This window comes from Quercus robur, chromosome 3 (genome assembly GCF_932294415.1).
Source record: "Quercus robur chromosome 3, dhQueRobu3.1, whole genome shotgun sequence".
Lineage (NCBI taxonomy): Eukaryota > Viridiplantae > Streptophyta > Magnoliopsida > Fagales > Fagaceae > Quercus > Quercus robur.
The window spans coordinates 60,952,548-60,972,544 of NC_065536.1; the positions used below are offsets into that span (position 1 = coordinate 60,952,548).

Genomic DNA, 19,997 nt, shown 5'->3' on the forward strand with positions numbered 1-19,997 from the left:
AGGAGTTCCTAGAAACTAACCTACACGTGTATGGTAGGGATGATACTAAAATTATAGTATATAGCATGGAGAGGGGGCCTAAAGAAAAAGGGAGAGAGATCAAGAAATCTTTGTAATAATCCTTTGAACTCTTGTAACATTGATCATCAACTAGATATTATAATATAACTCCTCGGACTGTGCCGAGGACAAATTTCCTCATTTCACTTGTGTTTGATTCTCTTAAATAAACAACTGTTTTTGTCTTTCTTATCAAATAGAACTAATTCTTTTATCCACGCTCTACAAATTCATTATTTGAGCTTATTAGACTAAACTCAATCCTATATTGAGTCCAATCCAAATTCAATCCCTACATGTAATGTATATATAATTCCATTATATGAAAGCTAACACGCCATAATTTAAAAAATACAAAAATTTTACCAAAATAAAAAATAAAAGATAGGTTCCTTTTAACATTGCCATTCTATGAAAGGCTGAAACTTGAAAGCTAGCATACCATAATTAGGATGGTGAGGGTCAAGAACTTTACATTTAATATATTGGTTTTTAGTTAAACAAGGGTTCCCTAATTCGCTAGTATATCTCTTTTCATTTTGGTGTGAGGATTTGGTGCTTCTCTCCCTACCTATCTTTCATTATTTTAGAAATATACTACACATTTTTTAACCAAGCTACTGGTCCCTTTCCCTACCAAGGCTCATAGCTCGGTTGGTAACCTTACCTCTTTTTAATAGTAAGTTCAATACCTAAGATGAAATTCTCTTAAAGATTTATCCATATTTAAAATAAATAAATAAAATCCTTTTCTCTTACCATGCACGTTCATTAGGTTAATTATGTTAATATGGAGTTGATTCAACTATTAGTCCATTAAAAATATGGTGCCTTAACATCATTTTAATCACGTAAACTTAGAGGCCAAACTGTTCCATTTTTAAAATGACTAAATCCGAATTTTTTATGAGGGCCCAAAATCGAATCCTTGCCAAATTTTAGAAACCAAAAATATAATTTAAAGAAATGAGAAAAAACACACACACACACAACAAAAAATAAATATATAAAGGAAAGGAATTATGAGTGGAAACATAGGGAGAGTGTGAACTTTGAAGGTATCAAAGTCTTTGTCTTGTTCTAGACCATTCCCAGCCCGAGTTGGACCCTTTTCATTTCCCCACCTCTTTATATATACGATATATCTCCCTCCACTAGTCATCACACTCTTACTTTATCATCAAAGTCCTCTCTACACTTGGGATCCAAACCAATCAACCCAACTTGAAAAAGAAAGAAAAGAGAGAAGATAATGGTGGGTTCCTTTTCGTTTCTCTCTCTCTCCATCTTTCTTTCTCTTTCTATCTCTGCATGTTAATGGTTTCCTTAATTGGAAACCACAACCAATATTGCTTTATTTTTTGTTTGACTCCTCTAGAGTTTTTCAGGAAGAAGAGCACCAGTTCAGCAGATGGGAAGGGTATGCGAACTGGAGGAACAAACCAGCTCTCAGAGGCAACCATGGTGGCATGCTTGCTGCTTCTTTTGTATTGGGTTAGTGCAAAAAAGTTCTCATCACCCAAAAGCTGATCTTTCTTTTTAAAAGTTACCACATGATTTATGTTTTTCAATTCACAAGAAAATATCTTAAGTGGGTGTGTGTGTCTATTTGTGTGGAAAAGGTACTCCCTCTAACGGTTATATATATATTTGTATATATATTGCTAAAAGAAAAAATATCATTTGGTTTTGCTTGTAGTGGTGGAGATATTGGAGAACCTGGCATATTTAGCAAACGCAAGCAACTTGGTACTGTATCTATCAGAGTACATGCACTTCTCTCCTTCCAAATCAGCCAACAATGTCACAAATTTCATGGGGACAGCTTTCCTTTTGGCTCTCCTTGGGGGCTTCCTATCTGATGCCTTTTTCACTACTTATCAAATCTACTTGATAAGTGCAGTCATTGAACTCCTGGTAAGTTATACTCTTTTCAGTCCCTCCTCTTTCACACACTCATATTTTTTAGCCATAAAAATTCTCTTTCTGTTAATTATTTAGTGAACTAGTTTGGATTTTCCTAAAGGTTAGACTTTTTTTTTCCCTTTATTTATTTTTTTTTTTTTGGGGTAAAGGGTTTGTACTTCAATCTTGTTATTTTGAAAATTAAAAAGAGGAAAAAAGAAAAGAAAAAAAGAAAAGCTAAATAGATTTATATAGAAAAAGGCTGCTAAGACAGTAAGACTATCTTAATGGGAATCTAAAGTAAACGTGGCTTGCATTAAGCAATTATTATGAGCCAGAATCAGTCACTTGTAAAGTGGGTTGCATGATTGCATCAAATGCAACAAATCAAAATCACGAAATTGAAAAGTATGATTCAAGTTGGTTTATTTCAATTACCTCTTATTCCAACTCCATTTTTTGTTGCTTCTGCTCCATTTGGTGACATTGTGAGAGAAAAGGACTCGCATGAATTTTGAATGTCATTGGAGCTCAAAGCATAGAATTCTGGGGTTGTAATAAAGGTACCCCAACTTGGATTTCAGGAACATTACTTGGGCACTCTCATTGGTGAGAGTAGTAAATGGATGCACTCAATTTTCTGCAAATTAAATTGCCAATTAATTCACATGTCTAAAAATTTTCCATTTCTTTTTGGCTTGAAACAAGTTAGAATTTTTTTAAAGAAAAATACTTTTGTAGGGCCTGTCTAACTTTGTATTTCATAATTCATATCCCATGTTTTTTGTTTTTTTCGTCCACACCCTCTTCCCCTTTTTACCAAGATTCTCAACTTTGATTTTCGTACCACAATAACTTTGAAAACAAAAACTAATAACATGACCTCAACAAATAATTTTTAGATTGTAGAATGGAAGATTAATTAGAAATTAGAAACTACTACACGCCTTGTAAGTTGTAACTCAATTGTCAGATTTTTCTTATTGGGAGAACACGGGTTTAAAAAACCGCCTTATTATTGGTAGAAACAATAAATTTGAAAGGTGAAGTGAGAGAATAGACAGAAATCATTTAATATTTTTTTTAGTTTGGTGGTACAAAACAAACAAAGTTGACATGATTTCTAGCTTAAAAACATTTGACGTGTTCATTGAACATTGATATATTATGTTCCATTAACCAAAAAAATACAAAGTCATCATTTGTTGAAGGATTTTCCGGTGAAGAAATTGATTAAGTCATCAAGAGCAAATTTTAATTAAGTTGAGGAAAATTTTCAGATCATACGAAACTTATCATTTTAGCTAGGCACACAAAAACACAACCATATTTAGAACATCTCGGTCCCACACATACTCCTCATGCAACGTATATCCAATCACAGTGAGTGTCTCACGGTCCCATATTTTGTTTCTGTTTTGCTAATACATAGAGAAACTTCACTTTCTCAATTTCAGCTCCAAGGCCACATCTACCCAACTATATTGTCCTTAGCTTTAAAATCTTGTCACCTAACAAAAAAAAAAGTATAATAAGAGTGTCAAAAATATTCTCGACTACTTTATACAAATGAGCCCTTCTAAAGGACAAAATTTGTGTCGTTACAGCACTTAATACAATGGGATCCAGATCAGACACATATATGTATCTTAGGATTTAGATTATCTCTGGTACTTTTTTAACTAGACATATTATTTTATTTTAAATGTACAATAATAAGTGGTAGTAGATTTTAATCCCCACATTTTATTTAATTAGTGAGTGATGTGACAATTTCTCATTAAAACAAAATAAGATTTATTTTTAAAAAGTCAGTCCAATCCTAAGTCTTAATGTGTCCATGATGCACTGACATAAGCTTAACCCTATTAAAACTAACCCGACACATGTCATATATTTTTGAGCCACGTGGTACCTCACACTATCTGATCTTTGCAGCTAGGGTGTTAGGATACACGTGTACAATTATCATCCTTATATAAGATATGGTAATTTTGGTGTACAGTGACTAAACAATAAAGTGTATGCAGCTGTGGCACTTTTTTGATGGAAGTATGCGGCTGTGGCACTGACCCATATAGAAAATTCATTCCCTATATATAGATTATGCTTTTAATGGAACGATCTATATATAGATGATCCATATATGGCATGGACCACATGTATAGTCTCCATCTTGATAGAGCAAGAATTCAAGTCCATGAAAGTAGGCCCATACCTCAATCCCACTTCAAGACCCAATAACATTTCAACAGTGACATCTCATTGCCTAATACGACAAATGTGTCACTGTCTTTGCAATACAGTCCAGGAGTTCCTTGGGGTCAACACGTGGCCTATGGGCCCAGTTCTGTGGGGGCCAACCAACTACTTTGGTCCTACTTTTAGCAAATTATCTTATAATCGGATCCTTAAAATTATTCTCTTACAACATGTGATATTCGTGCACCTTCTGATATTCGTCTGCATAATTTTTGCTCCAAATTAAAAAGATGGTTTATTTTATTTAATATATTTTTGTTATTATTTGTGAATTTTATTATACTTTTTGGTACTATTTATAAGTTTTATTGTAATATTTCAACTAATTTTTACCTTTATCTATAACATTTTCAATAAAAAAATTTCAGTTTCAACAAAATAAACGAATCTCAAATAAACCTTATATGTCTCACATGTTACCAGAGAATAGCCTAATCTAGCGCAGAAATTCCATGAAATATCTCATATTTTTAAGCTACCTAGCAAAGGGCTTGAGTGATCTTAATTTTTTTTTTTTTTTTTTTTTTTTGATTGGAATGAGTGATCTTAATTTGTTGCAAAGTAAAGTGTTTGTTTTTTTTTTTTTTTTTGAGTAACTGTTGCAAAGTGAGGTTTATAGTTCAACCCATGGTACTCCAATGATGGTCATTAATTGACCATCGTTGGAGTACAAACACCTAAATTAGGAATATTGGCTGTGTACAAACGTAATGTTTAGTGGGAAAAGGATTACTCAGAAAACAAAAACAAAAGCAAAAACAAAAAAGGTGGGGAAAGGGTCATTTTCTTCTTTTTCTATGGGCCCAAGGAAAGGGGTCTCTTTATAGAAACCTTGTTTTGTTGTAGTCCTTTTTGTCTATAATATGGGGCACGATTGTACAGGACAATATCTCATACAAATATTTGGGCCAGTCACAAACCATTGTCTCACTAAGGTGGGCTACCTTTATAGGTTGGAAGTGACTGGAAAATTTTCCTGGCTTTAAGTTTAGGATAAGGGCCCAAAAAAATGATGAATTTTATTAAGTGTATCCAACTAAATGACCCTTAGTACGTGGTGGATAGGATAAGGGTCCCAGTAGGTTCTTCTTAAAAAAAAAAAAAAAAATACTTAGTACGTGGTGGATGGATAAAGTTTAGATTTATGGTCTGTATAAGATTCGCTAATTATGTTGAAATTGAAAATTTTTTATTAAAAGTACTATAAATAAAAGTAAAAGTTAATTAAAATAGTGTATCCATGAATAGTAGCAAATTTTCTTTTTTGGGAAAATCGTAAGACTAAACTCACACACACATTTACTAGGAAGAGAGGACACAAGTATAGTATCACACAACTTACACCTTTCAAAAGTCTGTAAATCTTGAAAGGGGTATGAAGGCTTTAAGTAGAAAAAATAAGTTAAATAGTAAAATAAGTTGCCAAATATTAATCTATCCAAATGCAACGTTAAAAAGTCCAACTAAATGAATAAACACAAAAATTTGCAAAACGTATTTACTGTCAAAGAGTATACTATAAAAATTCAAAAATGCATATTTAATTAGTAGAATTAATAAATAATTAAATATAAAGTTGAATTAGAGAATTTATAGAAAATCACTTAACAATAAGTTCTAATTAGTTTATTCTTTAGATACAAATTCTAATTAGTTTAAAGTTTAAACTTAGTTTAACACTATTTGTAATTCCTAAATTAAATTGAAATATATATATTAGAATGATAAGCTACTGAACTTTATGAACTGTATACATTATATACTGTTCCTAATGATGCAACTACTCAAACAGGGTTTGAGTGTACTCTTTGTGCAAGCTCGGTCACCTTCACTAATGCCACCAGCATGTGACCCAACCAACCTCAATATTCCTTGCCAGGAAGTTTATGGTGCAAAAGCTGCAATGTTGTTTATAGGCCTCTATCTTGTGGCCCTTGGTGTTGGAGGGATAAAGGGATCACTACCATCACATGGGGCTGAGCAATTTGATGAAAGTACACTACAAGGAAGGAAGCAAAGATCAACCTTCTTCAACTACTTTGTTTTCTGTCTCTCATGTGGTGGCCTTATTGCAGTAACATTTGTGGTGTGGATTGAAGACAATAAAGGGTGGCAATGGGGTTTTGGATTCTCTACCATTAGCATATTCTTATCAATACCAATCTTCCTCGCTGGTTCAGCCTTTTATAGGAACAAAATACCTTCTGGAAGTCCACTTACAACCATCTTCAAGGTAAGTTGCCTTTGGCACAATATGGATAGCTCTAGTTTGGTGTGCATAAATTATGAAGGCTAAGCTGATTTCCAATTGTTTTATCACCCACCACAATGCACCACATCATGGAATAGGCCTTGTCATGCTTCAATAATTAAAGCAAGAGTACTTTGATGAACCACTTAACTCTGCCTGCAGCACTACTAAGAGTGGCAAGCTTGCAAATGTGTTCTGCAAACCAAAGAAACCACTTCCAGGACAATCCCATAAATAGTCTTCAATGATATTCTAACCTTATAACCCAATCTAGAATGCTCAATTTTGCTCATTCAGACCATTTAAGGACTTCCCAATTGAGCATGCATTTGAATGAGTTTAATAGCAAAGTTTAGCTTCATCCTTCCATGTAAATAGACTATGTTTCTTTAATCACAATTTAGCTTCATCGCCCCATGTAAACAACTAAGTTTCTTTTATGATTAAAAAGGTTTTGGTTGCTGCCACACTCAATTGCTGCACGAGCAGAAGCCCAAGCAATGCTGTTGCAAGCATGACCACAAACCCTTCTTCTCCAACTCCAAATGGCAAGGAATCAGAAGAAAATGCCAAAACAATGGAGTCCAGTCAAACTGCAACAGAAAGTCTCAAATTCCTGAATAATGCAGTGGTAGACAAACCAGTCCACAACGCACTAGAATGCACGGTGCAGCAAGTAGAAGATGTCAAAATTGTGCTAAAAGTACTTCCAATATTTGCTTGCACCATTATGCTCAACTGTTGCCTAGCTCAGCTGTCCACATTTTCAGTCCAACAAGCTGCTACAATGAACACCAAGCTTGGTTCCTTAAAAGTCCCACCAGCTTCACTTCCTATTTTCCCGGTAACATTCATCATGATCCTTGCACCACTTTACGACCATTTCATCATCCCATTTGCTCGTAAAGCAACTAAATCCGAAATGGGAATCACTCATCTCCAACGGATTGGAATTGGTCTAGTACTTTCAATTATAGCCATGGTAATAGCAGCTCTTGTCGAGATAAAGCGGAAGAGAGTGGCTACCAACTCAGGAATGCTTGACTCTGAGAATCCATTGCCCATCACATTCTTTTGGATTGCTTTCCAATACTTGTTCCTTGGTTCAGCAGATCTTTTCACCCTGGCTGGTTTGTTGGAATTTTTCTTTACAGAGGCACCTGCAAGCATGAGATCCTTGGCTACATCTCTTTCTTTTGCCTCTTTGGCCATGGGGTACTACCTCAGCACAGTCATTGTTTCAATAGTTAACAATGTGACTGGTCACTCCAAACACAAGCCATGGCTTTCTGGTAGCAACATAAATCATTACCACCTGGATAGATTTTACTGGCTCATGTGTGTGCTCAGTGCATTGAATTTCTTGCACTACCTCTTATGGGCCTGCCGGTACAAATACACAAGAGCACAAAGGAAAAAAAAAGTTATGGTGACATGTGCATGAACACACTGCCTGTTTATGCATACATGGTCAGTTAAACTTTTCAATCAAAAGCAGCCTCTTTGGTAACGTATCATATGTGCCCGCCAATGCATCTTCCTTGCTTAGGTAATTGAATTCTTGCCAATGGAAAGAGTGAGATCCACAATACTTAGAAGTTGTAATCATAGTTTCTCTTGTTATAGCAGGATTAGTAACTAGTTCGTGATGTTAGGAAAAAAGAAAAAGAAAATGCAAGTTCATCTTTTGCAATTTTATGAGATTTATATTTTGCAGATGACTTCACATTTCATACCAAAACCTTGTATGTGCAATTTTGACCATGGCCAAAGGAGTTTATGTATAGCACACAAAACTTGAAACTAATTAATAAAAAGAGCAAACTTAGCAAAATTATCTGCAAGATTTCAAAACTGCACTTAAAAAGAACATTTAGTAAAAATACCAATTCAATGGGACAAGAGACCGAGTGCAGAGTAAAATTTTGATGATTCAAATCAGATTCTTTACACATGCACCTAATTGGGTCTTGAATCATTGACTTCAACTTCCACCTTGCTCTTTCAAAAATAAAACTTTCTTAGTCACGTATGCTATATTTATTAGGGATTCAAATTTATGCAATAAAGGAACAGGGAGAAGCGTATATAAATAAAATTCCTTAAGGTTAAATTGACTTGAGAAAGGAATTAACAACATCGGGTTGGTTGGCTATTTGAAATGATCAAGGAGATTAGCAAATCAATCTTTCTTACAAGCAAGAAACTCTGTGTTAACCATATTCAAAGGCATTCTGAAATTGCACAAAAGTGATGAATTTCAACATGGCACAACAGTGTTGAGGAAACAGTCCAAATAGCTTGGCCTTTAGATCCTAAATAAGACCAAATTACTTGTCAAAGATATGGATACCTTTTTTTTTTCTTTTTTTTATAAGATTGCATACAAGTAACAAGCCAATTGATTCATATAACTATGACGGCATAACCTTTTTTTTGTCCCTATTGATTATTGACAACATTCCCACATCCAAAACACGAGTCACTGAGATGTGAATCCTGTATTTCACTAGTAAGAGCTAAAATTAACAAATGAGAACTCCAGCTATAAAGAATGTATACATAAAGATATGAACTTATACATAGCATTTTTTTTTTGTTTGTCCTTATTTTGGATAGGACACCAATGATTGAGGCACCAAGTGAGAGAACATTGTTGAATGGGTGATCAGCTCGTACGTTTTTAGGGGATGAGAAACGAGAGGCTTCGGTGGTGAAGAGAAAAGCCTATGCTAGTGTGCCGTTCTTTAATGGTTATTACAGATATTTAAACATCAAAAGGGGATGTAGCTCAGATGGTAGAGCGCTCGCTTAGCATGCGAGAGGTACGGGGATCGATACCCCGCATCTCCATTTCTTTTGACATATTCCTGGAGCGTGCTTTCTCTGTATTGGGCCTTGTTGTTTTTGTATGCTTACATGCAGTATGCTGCTGATAATGAAGCACATCAATGCCTAAATACAGCTACCATATAATATACATATTGCAACGTTATATATATATATATATATATATATGATTGTCACACTCAGTGGCGGCTCCCGGAATTTTTCTCTGGGTGTGCTTGCTTTGTTACAATTTTTTTTTTCTTCAGATTCTCTATTACAATTTTTTTCTTTTTAGATTTTAGTTCAAAAATTTTTTTTTAGCTTTTTCTTTTTGCTTGAAAGCAATGTTATGAATACCGTTTTAGATCCTGTTTCGATTTGTTTAGTGGAACGGAATATTTTGGTACCAATCTATTTCGACGTACCATTTCAAAATGTTTCGAGGTTTCTAAAAAAAATTAAAAATAATATATTTATATTTTCTTATACAACATAAAATTATGATCCAAATAAGTAAACCTCAAATAAAACAAATCATTTAGTTTTTCTTTTTTGACACTTAAATCATTTAGTTATAACATAACAATTACTGTTTTCAAATATTAAAACATAAATATGTAATTAAATAATGAAAAACAACAACCAAAAATAGTACAATAAGAGTGTATATATGTATATCAACCCATTGCAAAACTGCTTAACATAGGGTTTTTTTTTTTTTTGGTCTTTTATAACATGTATTCACTTACTTTTAAGGGACCACAGACCACTACCCCAATTCAATGCCACAACCCCATCCACCCCACAATAAGAGACAATAGCCAATCAGCAATTTCAACACAATTACATATTTTTATATTTACATACACTTACACAAAAAGACAAAAGCTAAGCAATTTATATTGTCAAAAGATAAGTCTAAGTCACAAGACTCACAACACAAGTCAGACTATAAGTATTGAGAGAGAGAGAGAGAGAGAGAGAGAGAGAGAAAAGGAGAGAGAACTAAAATACCTTGATGTTGCCTGAGGTCAGGGGTGGCGTCGCTATGGCATATTGAAGGCTGAGGTTCTTATTTCCCGATCTTACTTTTGCCGTCATCGATCTCGCAATCTCCGATCTGGACCAAGTCAATCTCCGATCTCGTCGTCACAGAGCTACTCCGGGTGTTCAGTCTTGCTGTTGCTACCTTGTTGAGTCTTTTTTTTTTTTTAGAATCGCTGCCTTGCTGAGTCGCTACTACTGCTGAGAAGTGACTCAAGTGAGTACGTGAGATTCTTATTAGGTTAGGAATTGTTTTAGTTTAAAATACGATTGGGTATTATTATATTTGTTGAGAATCCGTGGGTTTGCTCTTTGCTGGGCTTACACCGATCAGTCTTGTACTGATCAGTTTTTTTTTTTTTTTTTTTTTTTTATAATCCGTGGGTTTCTGTTTTCAGTATATTGGGCTTTTCTTTCTTGGTGGGCTTACCTGTTACAAATTTTTTTTTTTTTTTTTTCAGATTTTAGTTCAAATTTTTTTTTTGGGCTTTTTTTTTTTTTTTTTTGCTTGAAAGTAGAACAAATAATTTTTTTTATTTTTATTTGAGGGTGTTCCTAATTTTGATTTAGGGTGTTCTTAATTTTTTTTAGAGGGTAAACAAATAAAAAAAATTAATTATTATATATAATTTTTTTTCCAGGTCAGGGTGTTCCTGGGAAAACCCTGACATAAATGTGGCGCCGCCACTGGTCAGACTAATTTATTAGCAGGAAAAACTTGGAATCCATTTGGGTTTACGCCAAAATAGCTAGCCTCTTATGTTTCAACTTTCATTTCCCCTTTTCTGAAATGTATTAAACTAATAAGAACTTAACCTTTACATTTTGGAGTATTAGCTAAACAAACAGCACGTTATAAAGAAAAAAATCCCGAAAATTATAGAACAAGTGACAACGTATCAAAATAGTTGTCCTAGATAATCAAGGCACACACATAGTATACAACAACTACTAATAACCGTCAAGTCTCAACTATAAATAAGTCTCACATTCTATAAATTAGGAAGTGTTTGTTACACACATATGCACTTACACGTGTTTTTTAATTGAAAACGTGAGTTCAACTTTTTGAGATGGTTGTTGGCTTCCATAAAACAACACGTCCAATATATTCTACCTTTTTTTAAGCCTTCGCTTAATGGAATGAACTTATCAATGGCGACTTCAAAGGCTTAATATCCTTGGCCTCAAGGACGAACTCAGGATTTCAGGTTAGAGGGGATTGGAGTATAAGAAAAAAAAATCCAAATAGGCATCCATATAGTATTAACAAATTATAAATACACAAAATCGTTATTTCTTAATACATTAAAATGCAATCATCTACCAAAAAAAAAAAACAAAACAAAACAAAACAAAACAAAAACAAAAAAACAAAAAACAAAATAATGTTTTTTTTTTTAATACTAGGCTAGCTAGGATTTTTATTTTGTTTTATTTTTTAAAGCTAGAACATTCACAGTAGTGGTGCTAAAAAATTTAGCTTTTAGCACCTAAAAAAGCTAATTTATTTATTTTACCACCTCACTTTACAATACACCAAACATCAAATGTTCTATTTTTTTTTACCACTTCATTTAAAATAATATGAACAACTCATTAAAATAATAAAATAAGAGAGAGAATTTGAGTTTTTTAATTGAAGGTAGAGAGATAATCTTAATAAAATATTGTATTTTATTTTTATTAACTTGCTACAGTCAACTGGTATTTATACCGGCTTACTGTAGTTGCAAAAAATTTAGTTTTAACTTCTTTAATAACTCATGGTTTTTTGGTTCTTTGGTGGTAAAATAGTTTTTTTTTTTTTTTTTTTTTTTGCTAATATACAATCACCATTGTGAATATTTTTATTGTTTTTGTTAAGCTTTTGGGTTGAATATTTACTAGTTGGAGGGGGCCTAAGGTTTTAGAAGGAGGACAACTACAAAAATGATGTATATAATTTGTAAAAAAAAATTGACAGGGCCCGAGCCCCTTGGGCCCCACCTGGGTCGGTCCCTACTTGTAAGCCAAAACAATGAGAGATAACGACTCTGCTAGATTAAGGAAATGAAAGCCATATGTCCATTCTCCCCATTGCCCAATTAATCTTCCCTAGATTGACAAATACGCCTCCAAGTATATGAAGAAGTTCTATGGATTGGAGCATGCATAAAAGTTGAATTGGGAAGTATCTATCCTTTTATATATATATATATATATATATACATATATACACACACATATACATACACACACGATAGACTAATTAAGATTTTTTAAATTTTTTTTGAGAAACAAATAGGATTTAAGAGTACAGTATAATGAATCCATCTCCACCATTGTTTCATCAATAAAGCCAAGTTGAAGAGTTTAAACTAATAGGTTGCCAATAAACTAATGGTCCTTGTTAAGTTTTTAACTTAATCAACATCAATATTACAACTTATGAAATGAAATTAATAGGCCCAATAGCACTACAATTACTTCTTAATTACTTAAAAATAGAAGTAATAAATACGTTAGTTGATTACAAATTATGAAAAGACAATAAAATGAAATTTTCGTAGATAAAATTGGTAATATAATACATTACTTCCATTGCTTTTATATATATGAAAAAAAATTCTCTTCTTCCACATACTAGGAACTATATATATATACGATTATGCTCTTTCAAAACAAGCAAAAAATCTCTAGTCTCAAATAGCAACAAAGACGCTCAGCAATTAATGTTGTAGGGGTAAGGTAAGAAATAGGAACTAAATTAATATTTGCTAGCTTTTACTTAATCAATAATGCATAACTACCTATTCAAACTCGAAGTAGATTAAAATAGTTCATATGTGCCCCCACTGAACGAATAAGAAAATTAAAATGAGCTATTGCGGCGGGTTTTTTACGGTGGGCGCGAAAACTGCCCCTACATGTCGCATATTGCGGCGCTTTTTCGAACCGCCGTTGTACATGAGTTCTATTGCAGCATTCCATTGGCCCGCTACAGTAGTTCTAGTCTTTTGCAGCATACTACAGTGGCGGTATATAAAACCGCTGCAATATATGTGTTTTAGCGGCGTTGAACTTAGATATAGCGGCGCTTCAAAAACCTGCCACAAAAAATATAACATTTTGCGACATACTATAACGACGGTATATAAAACTGCCGCAATATATAAGTTTTAGTAGCGTGTCAATGACCGCTGCAATAGATACCTATTTTGCGGCTCGCTTTCTTAGCTATAGCGACAAGTTGGACCACCGCAATAGACCTTTAAATTGCCCACACCTAATCTTAAATTTTCCCTCTGTTTTTTTGTCCCTTTCCATTTGGCTTTTCATTTTCAACACCTTTACATTTTTAGCCATTTCGTTAGTCTCCCACACACACACACACACACTCTCTCTCAGACACTTTGAAAATCTCTTCATTCTCTCCCTAGGTTTTGTTTTGTGTCATCACAACAACAACCAAAACCCATCTCAGTCTCCAAACCCCACTGCCCACTCGACGAAAACATCCGCAACAAGGCTCGCCACAACAACCCAACATACTCCCACCTCTTCTCCGCCAAATACGTCCCTTTCAACCCGGATCCATCTCACCAAACCTCCGACGAGTCCTACTCCCACGTGGCCTTACTGCTCCGGCGTCTGGTCCAAGAAAGAATGGGTCCTTCTGAAGATCGACGATGTCAATATTGTGTCAACTTTCGAGGGAAACTCTAACCTTTTTTGGCTGAGCGTTATGGTAAACAGTTTCTGGGCATGAATGATTTGTGGGTTAAACTTGTGTGGATATTGTGTTGAAAATCTCACAAAGGCGTACCTTTCAGTTGGCATTGTCGAGCTTAAGAGGACCACGAAACCCTGAGCTTTGCATTAAGTCCCAATCATCCTCGCCTCCACCATCAACTCCATCTCCGCTGCCGTAGGACTGTTCCTGGGCTTCTACAAGAGTATATGCCTGGAAAGAACTTCATTTATCTCATTTTCTGATCTTCTATTACTATGACGCAATGCTTGCATATACATTTGAAATTCTTCCTATTTTTAAAAGGTAGACTATCAATAACATGGTGGTTAAATGGAAACAAAATAGACATCACGTGCTTGGTTCAAAATTATTCTCATTTAAGAGTTCTATTTGGTTCTGGCTTTCGATTATGAACCAAGTGGAGATAATAAGAGATAGGTTGATGCGCCAAGGTCCAAAATGTAGATAAACTATGTAGATGTCTTTTTGGGATAAGTGACTAAGATGATGGTATATAATCTTAAGACCAAATGAAAGAAACTGTGGCCCATACCTGGTGGTAGGTAGTCTATGAACAACTAAGTAAATCTGTATGCATAGGTACAGGTTGCACCCATAGCACATCTTATAAGGCATTTCACAATAATATTACTTGCACTATCAGCTTTATCATGTGCATAACATAATATATTTAAAAATAGATTTTACATGTTTGTTTGCATGTACAATGAGCAAATTGCTATAAAGTGGCATTGGGAGGAAATTGCTATAAATTGCATGCAAATTTATTTTGTTTGTTTTTTGAAATATATTAGTTTTTCAACATGTTTTTAATATTTTATATTCTTTAGCGTATAATGACCACTTGTTTAATAGAATATTTAAACTTATCCTTAGCTTTGCATGCTTTGTTGTTTGACATTGGTTGATATTGTCTCCTACAAAATTCAGATGTACAGCCAGCTGTACGTGTCACTCGCGAGCCAAGCAAGCACTTGGATATTAGGGATCTTCCTGATGACCAAGAAATTGAGTTGCCGCTAAATAATATGCATTAGCCGGTTGATGATGAGGCAATGACTTTCATTGGTTTCTTGGGTATGATTACGCGGAAACCCCACATGTGCCCAATTAGATATCTTAATTGGAAGGACATGCCAGAAGAACTTAAAAAAGAGTGTTGGCGTATTGTAGAGGTACTAAAGAAGTTATAATACTTGTAATTATGACATTTTGTACTAGGTTTTACATAAGCATTTTAACATGAAAACATTTGTAATTTGATGATTCAACTATTTGATTGTAGCGAAAATACTATGTCCCTGTTAACCCTATTGCATATACGGCTCTGAAGACATTTACCTTACAAAAAATTATGAAGGCTTGGAGGGATCATAAGTCTAGGCTGAAGATTAAGCATTATATACCGCATTCAAGAAACAAAGCACGGATAAAGAACAACCAACCCAAGGGATGCATACCAAAATATTGGGATATACTTGTTGATCATTGGTATAGTGATGAGAGAATACATATTAGATTGCTTTTAGATAGAATTTGTTAGTTTTATGTAGGCTTTTTGTGAAACTGGTATATATGAGAAGTTGTGTTTCATATTTCATATTTGTTTAATTTGGTAGAAGTCTTAGAGGTGGTATATGCTGGTTTGTCAAGGTTCAACAACAAAGGCAAGTGTGTGGTGTGGAGTGATTTTCTTAATAGGTTCAAGCTTTCTTTTAAAATTTTATGCATTAGCCTATAATGATATTTCTTAAAATGAGTTAGTTTTCTTAAAAGTTCCTAGTTTTCATTTATCAAAAGTATTCATCATTAAGCTTCTAGTCCTAATGGAAGGTATAAACATGCAGATCTAGCCACCTTGCAACTAATCCTATCAATATAATCATAGCTCCAATTGCAATTCTGCATAAGTTATTGTTACCACACAAACATCATAATCATGATCACTCAAATATAGAAGGGGAAAAAAAAAAAAAAAAAAACTATGAACTCAGGTAATTTATAGAATATTAAGTACACTTTCTTAATTAACTCAGATAATTTTTTTGGTTGAATTTTCTTTTCTACTTCTAATATCAGTAAATCTAGTATTGCTTTTGCTTTTTTCTTAGATGCCCATTTCTTATTTTAAATCACTGGGTCTTGCTCAATTTGTCTTTTTGTTTGTTTGTTTGTTTGTTTTTTTCTGGGTTTTTTGTTTTATGGGTTAATGATATGGAAGAATAGAATTACAGTAATTAGTAAATAATTTTTTTTTTTGTTGTTTAATTTGGAGCTAATAGTTTTGCCACATGCAAATGATGCTGAGCTTACAAATTTTTTTTCCCCTTTTTTCCTCTATTATATCTAAGACTCGAAGTAGTATGGAGTATGGACCTATTTATAGTTTAATTTAGTTAGGTAAAGTAGATTTCTCATTTCTACATATATATCCTCTTCAATAGGTTGGATGTGGGCTTCTTCTTCTTCTTTTTATTTTCTTAATGTTTAAAATAATTTTTTTAATCTACACATTTTGCAATCAGTGATGTTTTTGGTGGTTGTTGGCTTGTAATTATCTTATAGTGGGTATTAAGCTTTTGAATTGGTATGACAATAGTGTTGTTCAAGTAATTTAGCTGTGTGAATCTTATGAAGTGGAAGTGAGAATTATGACAAAATTTGTCATACTTTTTTTGGGTCATAATTGAGTGCCTTCTCCATTTCTTTATGGCCTTTTTGCTTTCTAGATTGACATAAAATGTATTTGCTTTGGGGAAGCTATAATGGGAAGCTCATTTAGTAATTATTTGTTGTCAACTATATTGCTGCAAGTGAAGCTTCAATTATCAAATTGTTACTCTTTATCGTCATGCAATTTCTCTCATTCTTTTACTTTGGTTTCCAATAGATACCAAATGATATTTTTGAGCATTTTGGCTTTAGCTAAAAGTGGTTTTAAATACTTAAAGCATACTATATATAAACATGTAATTTTGTTGAATGTAAATAGAGTCAGAGAAGAATAAGGAACATCATTCTAAACAGGATGACTTACATACTGCTAGTTCTTGTAGTTATGCTGTACACGCTGCAAAAAAGGTAATAAGTATTATGACTATTTTTTAAATGATTTTGACTTCTCCTGAAGTTTATATGGAACCAATATTCATCACTACATAAATATACTATTCATAATGTAGACAAAAACGAATGGACGTCCTGTAGAGCGTGTAGTATTATATCAAATACTACATACTCGTAAAGATGAATCTGCAATTAATCCTGTAGTACAAGCAAAAATAGTGAGTAATTTCTCCATTTTAGTTGGGGGTAAACAAAATAGGAATTCAAGAAACAATATTATAGTTTTTCCCTACAAAGTTGTCTTAAAGATGAGTTTTGTTCAAATAATTCAAGTCTTAGAAGTCTTGCAAAATATTGTATATAACTTTTGAACCAGCATGTCTTTTTTGACAAAAACCAAGCATAAGATGGAATCCCATGTGGTTGTTTGAACACGTGTGTAACTATTTTGAATCAATGATAATTGTTAGTAATGATTCATTTAATTTTTAAATTGACATATTTCAATTTGATGTTAGCCAATATGCATTCCTTTTTATTGTGGGGTCATTTGATTATTGGATTACATAGCAAACTCCATTTCATTGTGGAAATGTTATTCTTACTAAGTTGAGGCCTCTATGTTTAGTTCCTTTGTTATATTACAGCATACCCAGTGGATGTATATGACTTCCTTTTTTTTTTTTGAGAGATTCATGTGGTGAGTTGCCTGTAGATTATCAATTTTCTCTTGAGAGTTACTGGTATATATTGGTGCTTGCTTGTCCCATCCTATATATATATGTGTGTGTGTGTGTGTGTGTGTGTGTGTTATGAGGTCATTTTAACTATATGATTTCTAACTTTTTTTGTTTTGTTCAAACCAAAATATCAGGACAAAATGAAGGAATTGATGGTTGAGCCTTCAGGTCAATTGCAATCATCTGACACAAGTGGTAGTATTGCATGGTCAACAGATGATGTGTTTCCCAAAGTGATGGGTAAGGAGCTCAAAGGTCGTATTCGTGGGGTAGGATTTGGTCCAAGCCCAAGTGGTCGAAGTAGCAAGAGTGCTCTCATGGACATTGAAATACACTCAAGTCAAACAAGGGACAACGAAGTTGCACAACTAAAGGCTTCCTTGGCTACTATGGAAGAGAAACTAGCAAGTTTTGATGAAATGAAGGAAAGACTTAGTCAATTCGAAGAAATGGATCAAAGAATGGCTCGTATACTTCAACAAATGCAACAAATTTCTTCACAATGCAATCAGGTATATTAACAAAGACTTAGTCAAAGTTTTTCTCTTTGTAAGCTCTTCGTTGTTGTTGTGAGTGCTTGATTTCTTTTGTGATTGGGATTGCTATTGTGTTTATCTATTTTTACTTATGTCAATTATTGGTCAAGAATATTAACAATTGGGCTTATAGCTTAAAATTGAATAAGTCATAAAATTTGGGGTTTAAAGTAGATAATCAAAGTAATAGTTTTGTGTAGTGACTCTTTTTCTTAACTAGGGCCCTACTTTATTAAAGGGAGAGAGTTTAGGATTGAGAAGACTCTACATAATTATGTAGACTAATAATATTACCATTTGATTTTTTTTTTATTTAAAATTAATGGAGCTATTTTAAAAATATAAATTAACAAATTGACATCAAATAAGACTTTTCACTCAATATATTCTTTTGCCATATTTTGTTTGGCTACTTGTTATTTATTTATTTATTTTGGGAGAGAGCCAATCCTAGGCCTATAGGCCACTTAGGCCCTAATCCGGGGACCTATGTAGAAAGGCTCACAAATGTGGGAGAAATAAGTGATTTTTTTTATTATTTAGAAAACAATATATGAACTGTACTTATTTTTCCCTCCACTTATAAAAAGGCCTATGAATTAATATAAATTCATCCCAATTATCATTAAGTGAATTAGTTATATTAATCAAAAAAGAGAAAGTCATATTAAAAAGAGACATGTCAACTTTAAAATGACTTTTAGAGGTTTAAAACATAAGAGACATGTCTTCATTTAACTTGTTCCCGTTTTTGCCTTGGTAATATTTTCTTGTCATTCTATTCCATTTATACGTACTTATTGAGTAATCATACTTTGTATGTAGGATATGTTCCTCCGATCCAACAGTCTCTAGCTCTCCAAAAATCATCAGCCGCATCCTATCAACCAAGCAGCTTATAAGTTTTATCTTGGTGTTCGAGGACTTTTTTGTGTACAAAGAACTACGAAAGAACAACTGCATTTTTTGCAAGTGTTGAAGGATATTTTTAAACACTTTGGAACTTTGATTATAGTATTAGCTTAATTTCAGCGGTTGTTTTATTCAAAGGACCACATCTTTTTTTGTTAATCTTATGATGGTGATTATAGACAATGTTATGTATTTGATAATATATTTCTATGTTAATATTACGTTAATTTGGAGACATTTGTGGTGTTGTTAATTAGTTACATTCGTGGTATTGTGTTAGTAGAGCTAAAACTATTACAGGTTCTTTGTAACAAGTCTGTGAACAATTTATTTATCAGCAAACGGTGGTTTTAAAACCCACTGAGGAAAAAAAAAAAAAAAAACCGTATAGCAGCTGTTAAAAGCGCCACTAAAAGTGCACATTTTATGTTTTAAATGAATTCTGTAGGGCCTGAAATTTGGAATCCCGGCCCACTTCACATTAAGGGCCCAAAACCCAAGCCGAGGAGCCCTACTGCGGAGGAGGTATGAGGAGAACCCCTTGATGGCCCAATAATATAGCCGAGGACAACCTCACGCTCAACGCCTCACAAAACGCCTGAAGAAAAGGAAAAACTCAGTACAAGAGCAGTACA

At 33.6% G+C, this 19,997-nt stretch overlaps 1 protein-coding gene and 1 non-coding gene across 2 annotated transcripts; both read left to right on the forward strand.

Annotated features, from left to right (window-relative positions):
- Positions 1-1,148: 1,148 nt before the first annotated feature.
- On the forward strand, positions 1,149-7,989 carry LOC126718711 (protein NRT1/ PTR FAMILY 4.6-like). Its single transcript, XM_050421029.1, has 5 exons — positions 1,149-1,315; positions 1,449-1,554; positions 1,760-1,977; positions 6,020-6,460; positions 6,930-7,989. Exons 1-5 carry the CDS (start codon positions 1,313-1,315, stop codon positions 7,920-7,922), a joined length of 1,761 nt encoding a protein of 586 aa, XP_050276986.1. The 5' UTR covers positions 1,149-1,312; the 3' UTR covers positions 7,923-7,989.
- A 1,269-nt stretch (positions 7,990-9,258) lies between these two features.
- On the forward strand, positions 9,259-9,331 carry TRNAA-AGC (transfer RNA alanine (anticodon AGC)). Its single transcript has one exon. It is a non-coding gene; the product is annotated as a tRNA-Ala (tRNA).
- The last annotated feature ends 10,666 nt before the right edge of the window (positions 9,332-19,997 follow it).

What these genes read in the sequence shown, in the direction of transcription:
- LOC126718711 (XM_050421029.1), top strand. An exon ending in GTGCAGTCATTGAACTCCTG is followed by an intron (nt 1,978 to 6,019) that starts GTAAGTTATACT and finishes CTACTCAAACAG; the next exon opens with GGTTTGAGTGTACTCTTTGT. An exon ending in CACTTACAACCATCTTCAAG is followed by an intron (nt 6,461 to 6,929) that starts GTAAGTTGCCTT and finishes ATGATTAAAAAG; the next exon opens with GTTTTGGTTGCTGCCACACT.